A 16,394-nucleotide genomic window follows, 5' to 3' on the forward strand; every position below is an offset into this window, starting at 1 on the left:
ATATAACTTAATGCATACCAGGATCTTGAACATGATAATCTTACAGAGAAACGTTACAGAAAGCGTACCTGATGCGGAAGACATTATCAGAAAAGCGGAAGCGTTAATTGTAGAAACTGGTTTCTACCTCCTTGCCCTAACCTTACGTTACCACAGCCGTCAATGATGGAAAAATAAAAATATATTGAATAAGTGGTAACCCTAATGGGTGGAAGGAGGATAAGTTTATAGAGATTGAGACTTAATCCGGTACGTCTATCATGTAACCGATCTAACGGACGAGATTTATTCTTCATTAAATATTAGTTATGGGCTTTACATTAATTGGGCCACACAAAAGAATAATAAAAAGAAATTCTTACATTCTCCCACTTGGCCCAATGACCACATAACACTAATATTTAACGACATAAACATTAGTTGCGCATAAAATAAATCTCTTATATAACGTCCATCATACATACCATAATATGACAAACCACTAATCGGAGTTATGACGGTTATACATAATTTTATGCTACATACTCTCTTCCATATACTACGACATTAGTAACTTGTCATACTAGGTTCATAAGCTATAAAACATTTAACATTATGGTCCACAATAATGTCTCATTGAGACTCATCCTGTAATATCTCAAAACAATAATGTGTACACCATTATGAGAAACATGAAATTCATTAATGTATATCAGAAACACATAATTAAGCTCAGAGTGTCAAACATTATAAAGAAAAACATTAATCATAAGTATAGCCAAGACCCATTCTATGTACATGTTCTTTAAATGTCTTTGGTTGTAAACCTTTCGTTCACGGATTTGCAATCATGAGATCAGTTCTAATATGCTCAAGTGACACCCTTTGTTTCTGAACTACATCCTTGACGGTAAAGTACTTTAATTCCATATGTTTGGCACCTTTGGAGTACTTATCATTCTTGGAGAAGAATATTGCTGCAGTATTATCACAATAAATTTTCAGCGGCTTGGTAATGGTGTCGACAACCCCAAGTCCTGAAATAAAGTTCTGCAACCATAATGCATGAATTGTGGCTTCAAAACATGCCATAAATTCCGCTTCCATTGTGGATGTAGCAATGACGGATTGCTTAGCACTCTTCCACGATATTGCTCCTTCAGCTAATAGGAACAAGTAACCAAAAGTGGACTTTCTAGTGTCAACACATCCACCATGATCTGAATCCGAGTATCCAATAACTTCCAAACTATTGGATCTCCTATACATGAACATGTAATCCTTTGTTCCTTTCAGGTACCTCAAAACTTTCTTTGCAGCTTTCCAGTGATCAATTCCCGGGTTACTCTGATATCTTCCTAGTATTTCGACCGCAAAACTAATATCCGGTCTTGTGCAAGTTTGAGCATACATCAAACTTCCAACAATAGAAGAGTAAGGAATTGACTCCATTTATTTTCGTTCTACATCATTCTTTGGACACTGCATAAGACTAAATTTGTCCCCTTTTTGAATTGGAACAGCTCCTGCTGAACAATTGTTCATGTTAAATCTCTCAAGAACTCTTTTGATATAGCCTTTCTGAGACAGTACCAATAGTCCTTGTGATCTATCACGAAATATCTCTATCCCTATCACATAGGATGCCTCACCCATATCTTTCATTTCAAAATTCTTAGAGAGAAAATCTTTCGTCTCACGTAATATGCCCAAATCATTAGCAGCAAGCAGAATATCGTCAACATATAGGACTAAGAATATAAACTTGCTCCCACTGATCCTTTGGTATATACACCGATCAACAGTGTTTTCCTTAAATCCAAAAGATGTGATGGTATCATTAAACTTTATATACCATTATCGTGAGGCTTGTTTGAGTCCGTATATTGACTTATTTAATTTACACACCATTTGACCTTTTCCTTTAATTTCGAAACCCTCTGGTTGGTCCATATAAACTTCCTCCTCGAGGTCTCCATTAAGAAAGGCAGTTTTCACATCCATTTGGTGTAACTCTAAATCATAATGAGCCACCAAAGCCATAATAATCCTTAACGAGTCTTTCTTTGAGACCAGTGAACATGTCTCTTTATAATCGATGCCTCTTTTCTGAGTATAACCCTTGGCAACAAGTCTGGCTTTATATCGTTCAATAGTACCATTTGAATCGCGCTTGGTCTTTAATACCCATCTATACTCGATTCTTTTAGAATTTTCTGGCAATTCAACGAGATCCCAGACTTTGTTGTATTCCATTGATTTTAACTCTTCTTTCATGGCATCAATCCATTTGTCAGACTCAGTGTTTTCTATGGCTTGTGAAAATGAAACCGGATATTTATTAAGTCCAATGTCAAAATCTGACTCTTGTAAATAAACCACATAATCGTCTGGAATAGCTGATTTTCTTTCTCTTTGAGATTTTCTCAATGGCACTGTTTGTGGTTCATTTGCGTCAGATATTTGTGAGTTAGTTCCTTCCAGGAGTGTTTCATTCAAATGTTGTTCAGTATTGTCAAAGTGTTCTTCGACAACGGGAACAATATTTGTTATTGGTGTGGAAGTAGGCACATTCATGGGCAATGGAACATTAACCCTTACCTCATTTATTTCCATACTTTGTCGTTCGACACTCCCACTAACTTCACCATTTTCAATGAATCTTGCAGTACCGATTTCAACAATTCTTGAGCTATGGTTTGGACAGTAAAACCAATACCCTTTAGATTTCTCTGGGTAACCAATAAAGTAACAACTTACTGTTCGAGAATCTAATTTCTTTTCATGTGGATTATAAATTCTAGCCTCCGATGGGCCTTAAACTAGGTTTCCTTCCAATCCACAGTTTAAAAGGAGTCTTTGGAACTGCCTTACTAGGAATCCATTTAATAAATACACAGCGGTACTAAGAGCATACATCCACAAAGTTTTGGGTAATGAGGAATTACTTATCATACTCCTAACCATATCCATAAGTGTCCGATTACGCCTTTCTGCAACCCCATTTTGTTGAGGTGTTCCTGGCATAATATATTGTGCACATATGCCATGTTCCTCGAGGAACTTTGCAAATGGACCTGGACATTGTCCTGATTCGCTATATTTTCCATAAAATTCACCACCTCTATCTGACCTAATAATGATTTTCACTTTTCTATCTAATTGCCTTTCAACCTCATTGACGTACACTTTGAGGGCGTCCGTTGCTTGAGATTTTTCTTTTAGCAAGTAGATATATCCATAACGTGAAAATCATCGATAAAAGTGATAAAATATTTTTCTCCAGCAAAAGATGGAACATCAAAAAGTCCGCAAATATCAGTGTGTATAATTTCAAGAAGCTAGGTGCTTCTTGTGGCACCTTTCTTACTATGCTTGGTTTGATTTTCCTTAATGCAATCCAAACATATATCAAGATCAGTAAAATCTAGATTTGGGAGAATCTCATTCTTTACTAATCTTTCTAACCTTTGTTTGGATATGTGACCCAAACACCTGTGCCACAAGTAAGCAGAACTTTCATTCAGTGAACTACGTTTAATTCCAACATTTTGATGTATAGCAAGAAGGGATTCAGGAAAAACATTATCGAGTTTCAATTTATATAAACCATCAATAAGAACACCAGAACCATAAAAACAACATTCTTATATAAATTGAAACATCTATGTCCAAACTTAAAATCAAATCCAGAAACATCAAGTCTTGAAAGAGAAATCAAATTCCTAGAAACTGAAGGAACATAAAGAGTCTGTAATAGATCAAGGTGATGTCCAGTCTCCAAGATCAAACGATAAGTCCCTATGCCTTCAATTGGAGCCTTCATACGATTTCCCATGAACAAGAAATCCTTATTTGGATTTGTAGTTTGGATCGTAAGAAATCCCTGCAACATAATGGATACATGAGTAGTTGCACCAGAATCAAGCCACTAAGTATTATTAGGAACTTCTACTAAATTTGATTCGAAACATACAAAAGCACTAAAAGTACCTTTCTTTTCGAACCAAGCTTTACGTTTCGGGCAATCTTTCTGATAGTGTCCTTCCTTTCCACAGAAACGACACACATCTGCCTTGAGTTCCTTATGAGCATCCTGTTGAACTTTAGCAGGTGCTTTCTTCTTCTTGAACTTGTTGGCCTTCACTTTAAGTCCTTTACCAGCTCCTTGAACCATGAGGTTGATAGAATGACTTCTTTGTTTCTTAAGTCTTGATTCCTCCTGAGTAAGCATACTGGACAATTCACTAACATCCCACTTATCCTTAATAGTGTTATAGTTAATTTGGAATGGTCCATACTCAGGAGGCAATGAGTTCAGAATAAACTGAACCAAGAAGGAGTCATCCACTTTCATCCCCAAGGTCCGGAGTCTTGCTGCAATGTTAGTCATCTCGATGATATGATTTTGCATACTACGCGACCCATCAAACTTCATGGTTGTGAGTTTAGCCATCAGTGTACCAGCGAGAGACTTATCAGCAGAACGAAAACGTTCTTCCACAAACTTCAGGTATTCCCTGGCACTTTCTGTCTGTGGAATAGTACTCTTAATGTTGTTGCCAATAGTCATTCGCATAAACATAAGGCTCAATCTGTTAGAGCGTTCCCATGCTTTATGGAAAGACTTCTCTTCCTCACTGCTTGTATCAGTAATTGCAGCAGTTTTTTCTTTCAGCAGAGCCAAGTCAAGATCCATCACACCTAAGTGGAACTGGACTTGTTCATGCCACGCAGAGAAGTTCAATCCATTGAACACAGTAACAGGTGAAGCAAGCGAATGAAGAGGAATAACTGCAAAATAGATATACATGCTCATAAATTAGAAAATAATGTGGATTCAGCAAAACAATAAAAGTATATCGTAATTGTAACACCTCGTATCTTAGAACTCATGCTAGACTCATAACGTTAGAGTTTTAGAGAAAAATTTGAAAGTTTGTACGTATTACAAAAGTGGTTGACCAGCCTATTTCGGGCACCCGCAACTCCTTTATTAGTTGATAATTTGAGAAAACTTAAAACATGAAAGTTGTATCCCTTTGGAATTTCTTTCCAATGGTATCTTATGGAGCTCAAACAGAGCCTCGTGCTAAGAGTTATGCCTGTTTTACTATCACTGGTTGGAGCAGAATTTTCAGATTTTGGGTTACATTTTTAGCCTTTTCCTACTCGAATTGGGACTCCTTATTTTATTGTTGTATGAAGTAAAAACGTCCCTAACACTATTCTAAATCCTAAGAGACTATTCTTTTTCTCTCTACCTCCATCCCTAAAGAACCTAGACACTTCAATCTTGCAAGAAACTCATTCTTGCAATCAAGAAAAATCAAGAAACCTTCAAGAATTTGGTTTGGCAATCTAGTTTCCTAAGGTTTCCTCCAAGGAAAATATTCAAATCAAGAACCTTTGTATTCTACAAGATTTATCATTTATAAAGACTAGAATAAATTCATCCATCTCGTTACCCTATAAAAATCAAGAGTTGTAAAAAGTTGGAGAAAACTCTAGTATTTTTCTGTTGAGTTTCATTCCGACCAGCCATATTAATTTGGTGTTTCCCGATAACATAACCGTTGGATCAAGCCCAAATTTTAACTAAGTGTTCATAACACATAATTCTAAAATATGAACGGTGGAGATTGGATTTAGTAGTCCGGAGGAGTACCCGTTGAGCCACGAACAGTAGCTACGAAAATTAGTGAAAATCCTCTCAATGTTTCCAAATTCAAAGCTTTTGGAATTCTTCTTCAAAGATTCAGACTTTTCTTCAAGTTTTGGAGCGATTAAGGTATGTAGAGTTACTATCTACGTGTGGGAACATCATTGTTCTTCCCCACGCCTCATAATCCATAAATTATGATTCTCTACTAAAACTAGGGTTTCTATACCATGCTCATGATAACCCTAGGTCAATGTCCATGATTATATTATGTATGAATTATTATAATTCAATCATTGAATTCTTAATTTCTTTATGATTATTAAGAATCCGTCCGTATTCCATGAAAACCCATGTCTCGTATTCCATGGGTTCTTGCATGCATGTTTTTAAATAAAAATGATTATTTCATGAATATCCTACATGTCTACAAGTTTTCATGCAATTATATTATATAATTACTTTCATGCTATGATACAAGATACATACATACTAAATCTACAAGTTGTTTCATGAAACCATGTTTACAAATTATTTCGTGAAATCATGATTTCAAGACAAGTACAAGTTAATTCACGAAAATTGTCACGACCCAACTAGGGGCCGCGACGGATACCCGATACTTGTACCGAGCACCCCCTAACTCGTATCTCATTCTTATTACTAAGTGGGCCAGATTGGTAATACCGTTGTTTCTTTACTTATTCCTATCATTAATAGCATAACCATAATCAGGTGTTAATAAAATCTGCTAGCATGTTATACAACCCCAAAACGAACAAAAGTACAAAGTATCTGACTGTACATATCTGTCTACGAGCCTCTAAACATAGCACACATATCTCTACAAGATGGGTCGGGTTCTGCCGTGCCCGAATATATACACAAAAGTAGTACCAATAGACTGAAGCTCCGGATCAACTGGAGCACTCTCAATGAACAGCTGGTGGAGCTCCTAGGGATTAAATTCGTCTATCTGCTGACCTGCGCGGCATGAAACGCAGCGTCCACAAGAAGGGACGTCAGTACGAGTAATGTACCGAGAATGTAAGGCATGGAAAATAATACAAACAGAAACATAAAGTATGAATAACGATATCATGGAATCATAGGACATGTAATGAGATAAGAAAGTAACCTGTACCTAGAAATGCCCTTTCAGGCCGAATACCATGCATGCTTGTCTTTCCCTTATATAAAAAAAACATTTCTTTTTCATAGTCATAGAAAATAGAGTTTATACCATATCATGTCTCTTCTTTTTCATATCGTATCGTATCATATCATGCCGTATCGTATCATGTTGTATCATATCATGTCATATCAATTCATATCATATTATATCAAGTCATATCATATCATGTCATAGCATAGCACCGAACGACATCGGCTCGCCCACATAGCGCCGAAATACGTAGGCTCGCCCATATATCCCGCGTCTGGGCATCCCGCGTCCGGGATGATAACGCCAGCTGACCAGGTGGCAATGAAACATGTATCCCTTCCCCTCCCCCATATACATATACATATCTCGTATACATATGTCATATAAGCATGCAGGAGAACCCAAAGAAAATCATGTATCCATCGGAGGGATGTAAGGTCGGTGACCTCCGATTACATTATGGAATAACCGTGATCGCTTTGTCTCACCTCGAAGGAATGATACTTATAAGATGAGACTATCAACGAAGGACAACACTAAGAAAACATAGAATAAAATTATGGACATCATAAACATCAATTCATATGCTTTGGAATCCTTAGAAAATAGGGTCATAACCAAGGAATAGAATTAACGATCAAGATCTAGTTTGATACTTTCATGCTCATATTGAATCCTTAACTTAAGGCTCTTAGTCGCGGAATCATTCTTGTCATACTCATCATAGGCATATCCTCATTAGAATAGTCACAACACTTATCGTTTGGTAAACGGAAAAATAAAGAAAAATCCGGGAACCATGGGCCCACCTCGGGTCAAATGAGGCGGCGTACACAATTTACGTACGTTACGTTTTATGACGTCACTTGTGAGAGTTTTAAGGTAGTCGGGTCTCATTTGTACAAGTTCTAGATAGCTAGGCAATTCTTCCCACTATTCATGAAAGGTCTAATTCAATTCTATTGAAAGAAAAAGGGGAAACTTTAGGTGCGGATTCCGGAGAATAGAGTTGTCCCCGAGGCTCGTATCCAACCTAGTATGTCTAAGACATGCCAAAGAAGGAAGAGTAAATCCTTACATACCATTTTCCGCTCCTTATGCTACTCCAAATTCAAGGTGCAAATCCGCCAAAATCTACAATTTGGTCACATTTACCAAACATTGATTAGAGCATTTAGAAGTTGAATCTTAAGATAACACTTGTCTACCGAAATTTCGGCAGCACTTCCCCTGTAAATACACCGTCCCCAAAATTCAACTTAGCCAATTTTTAATCAACAACAATCCGGGAATTCAACCCGGCCAAACTATCAACATAATGCCAACAACCATACTAACTATTTCCATATTCAATCCAAGATACATTATAACACTTCAATTAACATACTACTTCCTTCAAAACCTTCCAACTCCAATAAAACAATAACAACTTTATAATATATATTCCAACAACACCATTGTCACGCCCCGAACCATGGCCTGGACGTAACACGACACTCGGTGCCTGACTGCATGTGACCGAGCGAACCACATGGCTTGATGAACTATCATGAGGCATACATGAGCGGAAATATAACGTGAATGCATGATGAGCCAAAAATGGCTAGACGACTCTGAATGTCTGACATAACATAACTGACTTGTCTAGTCTATGAAACCTCTATCATGAGTCTAACTAGAAAACATACTTACTGGGACAAGGCCCCCAGCATACCTTTAGATGCAAAACTAAATAAAGAAATACAATGTCTAAACCCCGAATGAGATGGGGCTCACCAATAAGCTGATACGAATGTTGTCCTACTGAGTAGATGTGTCGTCCTGTATATCAGTACCTGCATCGTGAAATGCAGGCCCTCGGGCAATAAAAGGGGACGTCAGCACATTGAATGTACTGGTATGTAAAGCAACTGAAAGAAATAACATAGGACATGAATAACATGATAAGAACTGAAACTGAAAACCTGGACATGAACATGAGCATGAGTACATAAGCATGAAATTGAAACTGAAACTGAGTACTGGAACTGAACATAAACATGAGTACTGTAAGCATGAGATAATCTGTAATAATCTGTAATGATCTGTAATAATGACATGAACCACCACGGGGAGAAACGTGGAGTCTGATCTCTGCCCGATCAGCTAAACCATCTCGTACCTTGTCGGGGCACGAGACATGAACATGACATGAACTGTAATACCGACATGAACCACCACGGGGAGAAACGTGGAGTCTGATCTCTGCCCGATCAGCTAAGCTATCTCGTACCTTGCCGGGGCACGAGACATGAATCTGACATAAATGGATCCAAATCCCTCAATGGGGAAAATATGAAGGAATCGTCCTATCTGGGCGGAGCGATCCTTATCCTACGTTGGCGTACGTAGTTTCAGGCTATCTTGAGCCTTCTCGGTATTAATACAACTCCCGAACATGAGAATAACGTAGTTGGCTAAGAAGGCCATGACTTTCGTGAATTAACTTGTACTTGTCTTGAAATCATGATTTCACGAAATAACTTGTAAACATGGTTTCATGCAATAATCTTGTAAACATGGTTTCATGAAAAAACTTATAAAATAGTTTCATAAGATAACTTGTCATAGTCTTGCAAACATGTTCTTGATTCATGAGTAATAAGAATATTTCGAAATCATATATATAATTGACTTGAAAACATGCTTGTAACTTGCTAGATAAAATCATGAAGTTTCATGTAAACATATTGAGAACCCATGAGGAAGAATTCATGATTCATGGATTAAGCTAGGGTTCCTAATAACCGTAATGGAAGATTAGGAATACAACAACGAATATAGATACAAAATTCATGTACATAAATACTTAAATACGGGCTACCAATATGTTGGATTTAGTGCCCTAAGATTTGAACTTCATGTATATCAAGGAAACGAAGCATGGGGAAGAACATAGAGATTCTCTCATGTGGATGGAAGTTCTACATACCTTAGTTGTTCCAAAACTTGAATTAAAGACTTGGATTTTGAAGAAGATTTCCTAAATCTTGATTATTGAATCTTGAGATGGGTTTTCTTGAAAACCCTAGATTAGGAATGATTATTTCTTATTTAGATTACAAGGATATATGTTAGAATTGAGTTGGAATAATTGGAATGGACTTACCTTGGTGTTCTTGATGTTGGAGGAGAGTAGGAGGTCGCTCTAGGGTTTGAGGGAATGAAAAATAATGACTTGAACTGATATAAACGAACATATAATGTTTTGGAAAATGCAGTTTACGTCCAGCACTGTGCTGTCCGTATTTCAAGTTTACGGGCCGTAAACTGCAATACGGGTCCGTATTCTGCCATATGGACTGCACTGCCTCTCTTCAGTAAAATGGCCATAACTTTTTGCACAGATGTCCGTTTGACCCCCGTAAGATACCGTTGGAAAGGTATTTCAATGCTCTACAACTTTCATCAAGGAAGTTTTCCCAAATTCCAAACACGTTTTGAAATACGGGCCGTAAAGTGAAATACGGTCCGTATTTAACCATATGACCTCAAAATGTCAAATTCCAGAATGTTCAGAAATTCTTGGTTTCAGTTTACGGGCACTGTTCATGGTCGTAAATTGAAATACGACCACTGTTCATGGGCGTAAACCACCATATCACAACTTAACGGAAAAATTTCAATTCCCACATTCTTTATCTGATGTTCTAAGTCTAGGATCGTGGTCAAAACTTTCATTAAAAGTACGGGGTGTTACAACCATACTAATATCATTGTCTTCCATACATGTAAAAACATAATATTCAATTTACATAAACTTCAACCACAAGTCTCCAACTTCTACCATTTCACTAAGATTATTAAGCTTTTATTAGCAATATAGAATCCACACAACAACAACCAATATACTAAATAAAATTAACTCATTTTCCTCCACACCACACCACAACTACACGGCTACCACACACACAACACTCACGGCCAACATTATGCATACACAACTACAACCTCTCCAAAATCATTCAACTTCCATTATCAACATAGCATCCACAACAATAACAACCAAACACTAGATAAAATAATTAGAACATAATTCCCACACACACATAGGCATACACGGCCACACACCTATATTCTTGTTCTTCATGAATTTCACTCACTTTTATACACTACAACATGCACAAGCATCCATAACATAATAAAAAGAATGAATTCTTACCTTTCTCCTCACTTCTTCACTTGGCTAAAACTTCCAATTTGCAAGAATATGAATTTGTCTTCTTCCAAAAACCACTCCACCTTGCTAGGAATCCTTCAATTGATAGAAAATAATTTTTTGAAGAAAATTTTTTCCAAAATTTTTGTTGATCTTGCCTTGGCCGAAATGGCCTAGGGGTTTTTCTCCTTTTTTTTTTGTTCCTTGTTTCTTGAAATTTCTAGAGGATTATGGACAATTAGAAGACTTAGTCTTCTTTTATTTTGACCACTTAGGCTTTAGTTGGGCCTAGGCCCACCCATGTGGATGGCCCAAGTGGCCCCTTTTTAATTTCCAAGCCCATATTTTGCTCTCTTGGTAATTTTTTCCAAAATTTCACATTTGCCCTTAGCATCCGTCCATATTTCCACGAGTCATATTGCGAATATACCCTTTTTACCCCTAGCCTTTCTTAATAATTCCGCTTCTAAATTCTTCATAAGCAACTCATATGCCAAACAAAACAAAAATAAGGCCTTGCTTGTTGTCTTCCCGCGATTATCTTGAATTATCCGATTGCACAAAAATGCGGGATATAACAAAAATCATGGGCTTCTTAGCCAACTATATTATGTTTATGTTTTTGGGAGTTGCACAAATTACCGAGAAGGCTCAGATAGCCTGAAACTACTTAGCCACCGTAGGACAAGGATCGCTCCGCCCAGATAAGACGATACCTTAATTTTACACTGAATGGATCCATCAGGCACGATACCACCTTATACCCTGGCAAGGTATGAGGGCTCTGCTGGTCCGGCGAGGTACCAGACTCCACGTACCCACGTGGTGATATCACATGTCGGTTTATGAAATGCTCTCCCTACTTATCATGTTTTGCTTATATCATACATATATATATGTACCTATGCTCATGCTCATGTTCATGTCTAGGTTTTCAGTTTCAGTTCTTATCATGTTATTCCATGTCCCATGTTATTTCTTTCAGTTGCTTTACATACCAGTACATTCAATGTGCTGATGTCCCCTTTTATTGTTCGGGGGCCTGCATTTCACGATGCAGGTACTGATATACAGGACGACACATCTGCTAAGTAAGACGTCAATCATATCAGCTTATTGGTGAGCCCCATCTCATTCGGGGTTTAGTCAACTTTTGTTTTATGATTAGTTATGCATCTAAGGTGTTACACCCCGGAAAATTTTCGTTCGCGCACAGTGGATCGACTGGCGAAGGACAATTTCGAGTATCGAACTAGCGATGTCTTAAAGATATTTAGGAGAAGAATTATAATTCCCCTTATGTTGGTAATTAGGATCCAAGTGAGTTTCAAGAAGTACCCACAAGCCAAATATGGGCACAAGCCATCCAAAAAGGGCGAGTTAAGGAAACACTTTCGGAGGATCTGGTTTGTAGGGACCAAAACTTCATTTTTAAGTCGGACTTTGGGAAAAACACCACAGTATAAAAGTTGTAGATAATTGAAATATCTTTCCAACCATAGGTGGTGGGCCCTTACAGCACATCGGGATCAAAAGTTATGGCCACTTTACGGCAGATAGTTCACCACGTTCTGGCATGACCTGCGACGACAACATGCGACTCGCACATAGTGTCGCATGTGTCACGACCCAACTAGGGGCCGCGACGGGTACCCGATACTTGTACCGAGCACCCCTTATCTCGTATCGTACTTTTACTACTAGGTGGGCCGTATAGACTATACCGTATCTTTTTTTTTTCTGTTGCTTAACGCTAACATTAATGACATAATTGTAGACATGGACTTATAAACTTTGCTAGCACATTATACAACGACGAGGACCACAAAAGTACAAAACATCTGACTGTACATATCTGTCTACGAGCCTCTAAACAAAGTACATCTATATATACAAGAAGGACCGGTTCTACCGTGCCCGAATATGTACACAAAAGTAGTACCAAGAAACTGAGGCTCCGGAACAACTGGAGCGCTGCCACAGTACTGCTGATGGAGCTTCTAAGAGTCAAATCTGTCTACCTGTTGACCTGCGCGGCATGAAACGCAGCGTCCACAAGAAGGGACGTCAGTACGAGTAATGTACCGAGTATGTAAGGCATGAATAATAACATAAAAGAGATATAGCGCATGTCATGAAGTAGAAACACAACCTGTACATATAAGTGCACGTTGGCGGATACCATGCATGCTTAGCGCTGCGGAACGTGCAGCCCGATCCATATGTGCATATACTATAACGTATTGCTGCGGCACGTGCAGCCCGATCCATATACATATAATACTTTGCTTTCTTGGAAAACATTTCTTTTCATATATATATAACATAGAACATATCATATTGCCGAGGCGTCGGCTCCGATCCATTTAACCATATATCCCGCGTCCGGGCATCCCGCGTCCGGGACGATATCATGTACCATACTCCAACTGATCAGGTGGCTATGCGTCTATAGCGCCTTCTCTTTCCCAATCTTCCCCATATACATGTACATATACTTATCGTTCGATAAACGAAACAATTAAGAAAATTCGGGAATAACGGGCCCACCTCGGGTCAAATGAGATGGCGTACACGATTTACATACGTTACATTTCATGACGTCACTTGTGAGAGTTTTAAGGTAGTCGGGTCCTATTTGTGCAAGTTCTAGATGTTTAGGCAATTTTTCAACATTTCATACAATATTTAATTCAATTCTACTGAATGAAAAAGGGGAAACTTTGGGTGCGGATTTCGGAGAATAGAGTTGTCCCCGAGGCTCGTATCCAACTTATTACGTTTAAGACATGCCATAGAAGGAAGGGTGAATCCTTACATACCTTTTCCGATTCATACACGTCTCCAAAATCAAGTTTCAAGTTCGCCAAAATCTACAATTTGGTCACAATTACCAAATGTTAATTGTAAGGCTTTAAGATTTCAATCTTAACCAATACTTGTCTACAAAAATTTGGGCAGCATCTCCCCTATAAATACACCATCCCCAAAATTCAACTTAGCCAATTTTTTTAATCAACAACAATCCGGGAATTCAACCCGGCCAAACTATCAACACAATGACAACAACCATGACTACAAAACACAATATAACACAACTAGTCTTCTTTCCAACATAATGCAATAGCTTTCGTTCCAACTTCACATTTCCAAACCAATCTCAATATTTTTACATTCATTACTAATCAAGATCATTACAATCTAATTTGGAAGCATTTCATATCATTTCTACCAAATATTCACAAGATACACAAAATATACAAACTTTCCACCAAAACCATAATCCATCCAAAACTTCAAATCTTCAATCTACATATTCATAACATATTTCCATCTTCCAATTTCATCAACCATAATCATAATTTGCACCTTAATAATTTCATTTTCATAATTACATAAATCTACCATAAAATCACAAAACTTCTCATAACCACTTAACAACCAATCTTTCATGCCAATATGGACTATTATCCTTCCAAATTCACCAACTAACATAATAATTCACATTTAAAACTCCACTTCTATAATTACATAAAAACTTCATTAAAATCATATAATTTCCTATAACTATTCCCAATAATTTTCCATGCCAACTTGAACCATTTTCTTCCATTTCCAATATAAATTTCACCATAACCACAACTAGAATACAACATAAAATTCAACTCATATTATTTATACAACAATATACATATATGTCCACTTACATATATGCACACCCACTTTGTAAACTTCCATATTTCCATAAATTCTACTCATTTCTACATACTACAACATAAACCAACCTTCATAACATAATAAAAAGGGATTAATTCTTACCTTTTTCTACAATCTTCTTCACTTGACCAAGTTGTCAACTTGAAGAAACAAGTGTTCTTTCTTCCAAAATAATTACACCAAGTTGTAAAGGACCCTTTAATTGGTAGAAAATGATTTTTGAAATTTTTTTTTTTTTTTTTTTTGGTCTAGAGCTTGGCCGAAAATGGCCTTCTTATTCTTGCTCTTCTTTCTCTTGTTTCTCTCTTTCTCAATTGTCTTGAAACTTCTAAATGTTTCAAGACAATTTAATGATCCTTTATATTAATTATCACATGGGAAATTTATTAATTTTGTGGGCTTGGGCCATAAGATGGCCGGCCACCCCTCTCCTTTGGGCCTTAATTCGTTTTTTATTTTTTTGGGCCAACTCGGTTGATCCCGAGTTGGGCCTAGCCCACTGACCTTTCGACCTTAAAACGTCCATATCTCCTTGTACCGATGTCACCTGGGAACCCACGACCTATGGTTGGAAAGCTAATTCAATTATCTACAACTTCTATTTCTTGGTATTTTCCAAATTCCAAACTTATAATACCGGTTTTGCCCCTAGAAGTCAGATCACCCGAAAACGTTTTCTTAAAAATATTCGTTTGGAGGACTTCCACTTTGATTTGGCCCAAGGGTCCTTCTTGAGTTGTGTTTAACTTCACATATGTGATTCATATGACTTTTCAGATGTCCCAAAAAAATCTCGATGTGTGGGCCCCACCTCAGCAAATAATCTGACGTTCAAAAATACAGGATATAACAGCATGTTGTGCCAGTGAGAGTTGATCAACTGGCATGACCTGCGACACAACATGCGACTCGCACATAGTGTCGCATGTTGTGCCAGTCCAGAATCTTCTGGACAATTATATATAGACCCAATTTCGTTCTAACTTATTTTTTTTCACCATTTTAGTCCTAAAACCTCTAGAACCCTCTCCAAACTTTCATCCACAAGAAAAATCAAGGGAAACCAAGATTAACAACATCAAATCCATGAATCAAAGTGTATGAAACACAAGTAAGGTTCATCTTCCTCAAGGAAATCCAAAGAGGGAAAGTAGGGTTTTGGTGCTAGAAGGGAAAACTCCACTCAAGGCTTGTCCAACCATCATCCAAGGTAAGTTTCATGACTATTACATGTTGTTTAAAGATATTGGAAGGTTAAGGTACTCGACTTGTAGAGAAGCATAGCAAATGGGTCATTTAAGAGTGAATAGTGTCATGTTTGGTTAGTAGTTGAATTGAATCATGGATTATAGGGTGTTGTGAGTATGAATAGATTAAAAATGACTTGTAAACCCTGAGATAAATGTGATACGTGGGAAAATACGATATCGAACCTATAACCATAAATGTGATGAAATTGGAGAGAAATGGTGGATTTTGCTAAATGCACATAGATGATGATTGTTGATTGTGATATTGTGAGTAGCATTGGGAATGTTGGGAGTTGATATAGAACATGGGAAAAGTAGTATAAACAAAGGAAGTGCTGCCCAATTTTTCCTAGAAATAACGACGCGTTCTCATAGTTATTTAGCTAATGTACCTCGCATTCTTTAATGAAGGTGACGACGTAA

General features: G+C 37.5%; 2 protein-coding genes and 1 long non-coding RNA gene across 3 annotated transcripts; all 3 read right to left on the reverse strand.

Annotated features, from left to right (window-relative positions):
• Positions 1-813: 813 nt before the first annotated feature.
• On the reverse strand, positions 814-1,431 carry LOC132601741 (secreted RxLR effector protein 161-like). The gene has a single exon (XM_060314807.1). The coding sequence runs from the start codon at positions 1,429-1,431 to the stop codon at positions 814-816; it is 618 nt and encodes a 205-aa protein (XP_060170790.1).
• Positions 1,432-4,122: 2,691 nt separating this feature from the next.
• LOC132601742 (uncharacterized) lies at positions 4,123-4,792 on the reverse strand. Its single transcript, XM_060314808.1, has 2 exons — positions 4,281-4,792; positions 4,123-4,201 (listed from the first exon to the last, which is right to left on the reverse strand). The coding sequence occupies exons 1-2, from the start codon at positions 4,790-4,792 to the stop codon at positions 4,123-4,125; spliced, it is 591 nt and encodes a 196-aa protein (XP_060170791.1).
• An 8,119-nt stretch (positions 4,793-12,911) lies between these two features.
• LOC132602426 (uncharacterized) lies at positions 12,912-15,665 on the reverse strand. Its single transcript, XR_009567777.1, has 3 exons — positions 14,824-15,665; positions 13,827-13,877; positions 12,912-13,033 (listed from the first exon to the last, which is right to left on the reverse strand). It is a non-coding gene; the product is annotated as an uncharacterized LOC132602426 (long non-coding RNA).
• Between the last annotated feature and the right edge of the window lie 729 nt (positions 15,666-16,394).

Source organism: Lycium barbarum, chromosome 7 (assembly GCF_019175385.1).
Source record: "Lycium barbarum isolate Lr01 chromosome 7, ASM1917538v2, whole genome shotgun sequence".
NCBI lineage: Eukaryota > Viridiplantae > Streptophyta > Magnoliopsida > Solanales > Solanaceae > Lycium > Lycium barbarum.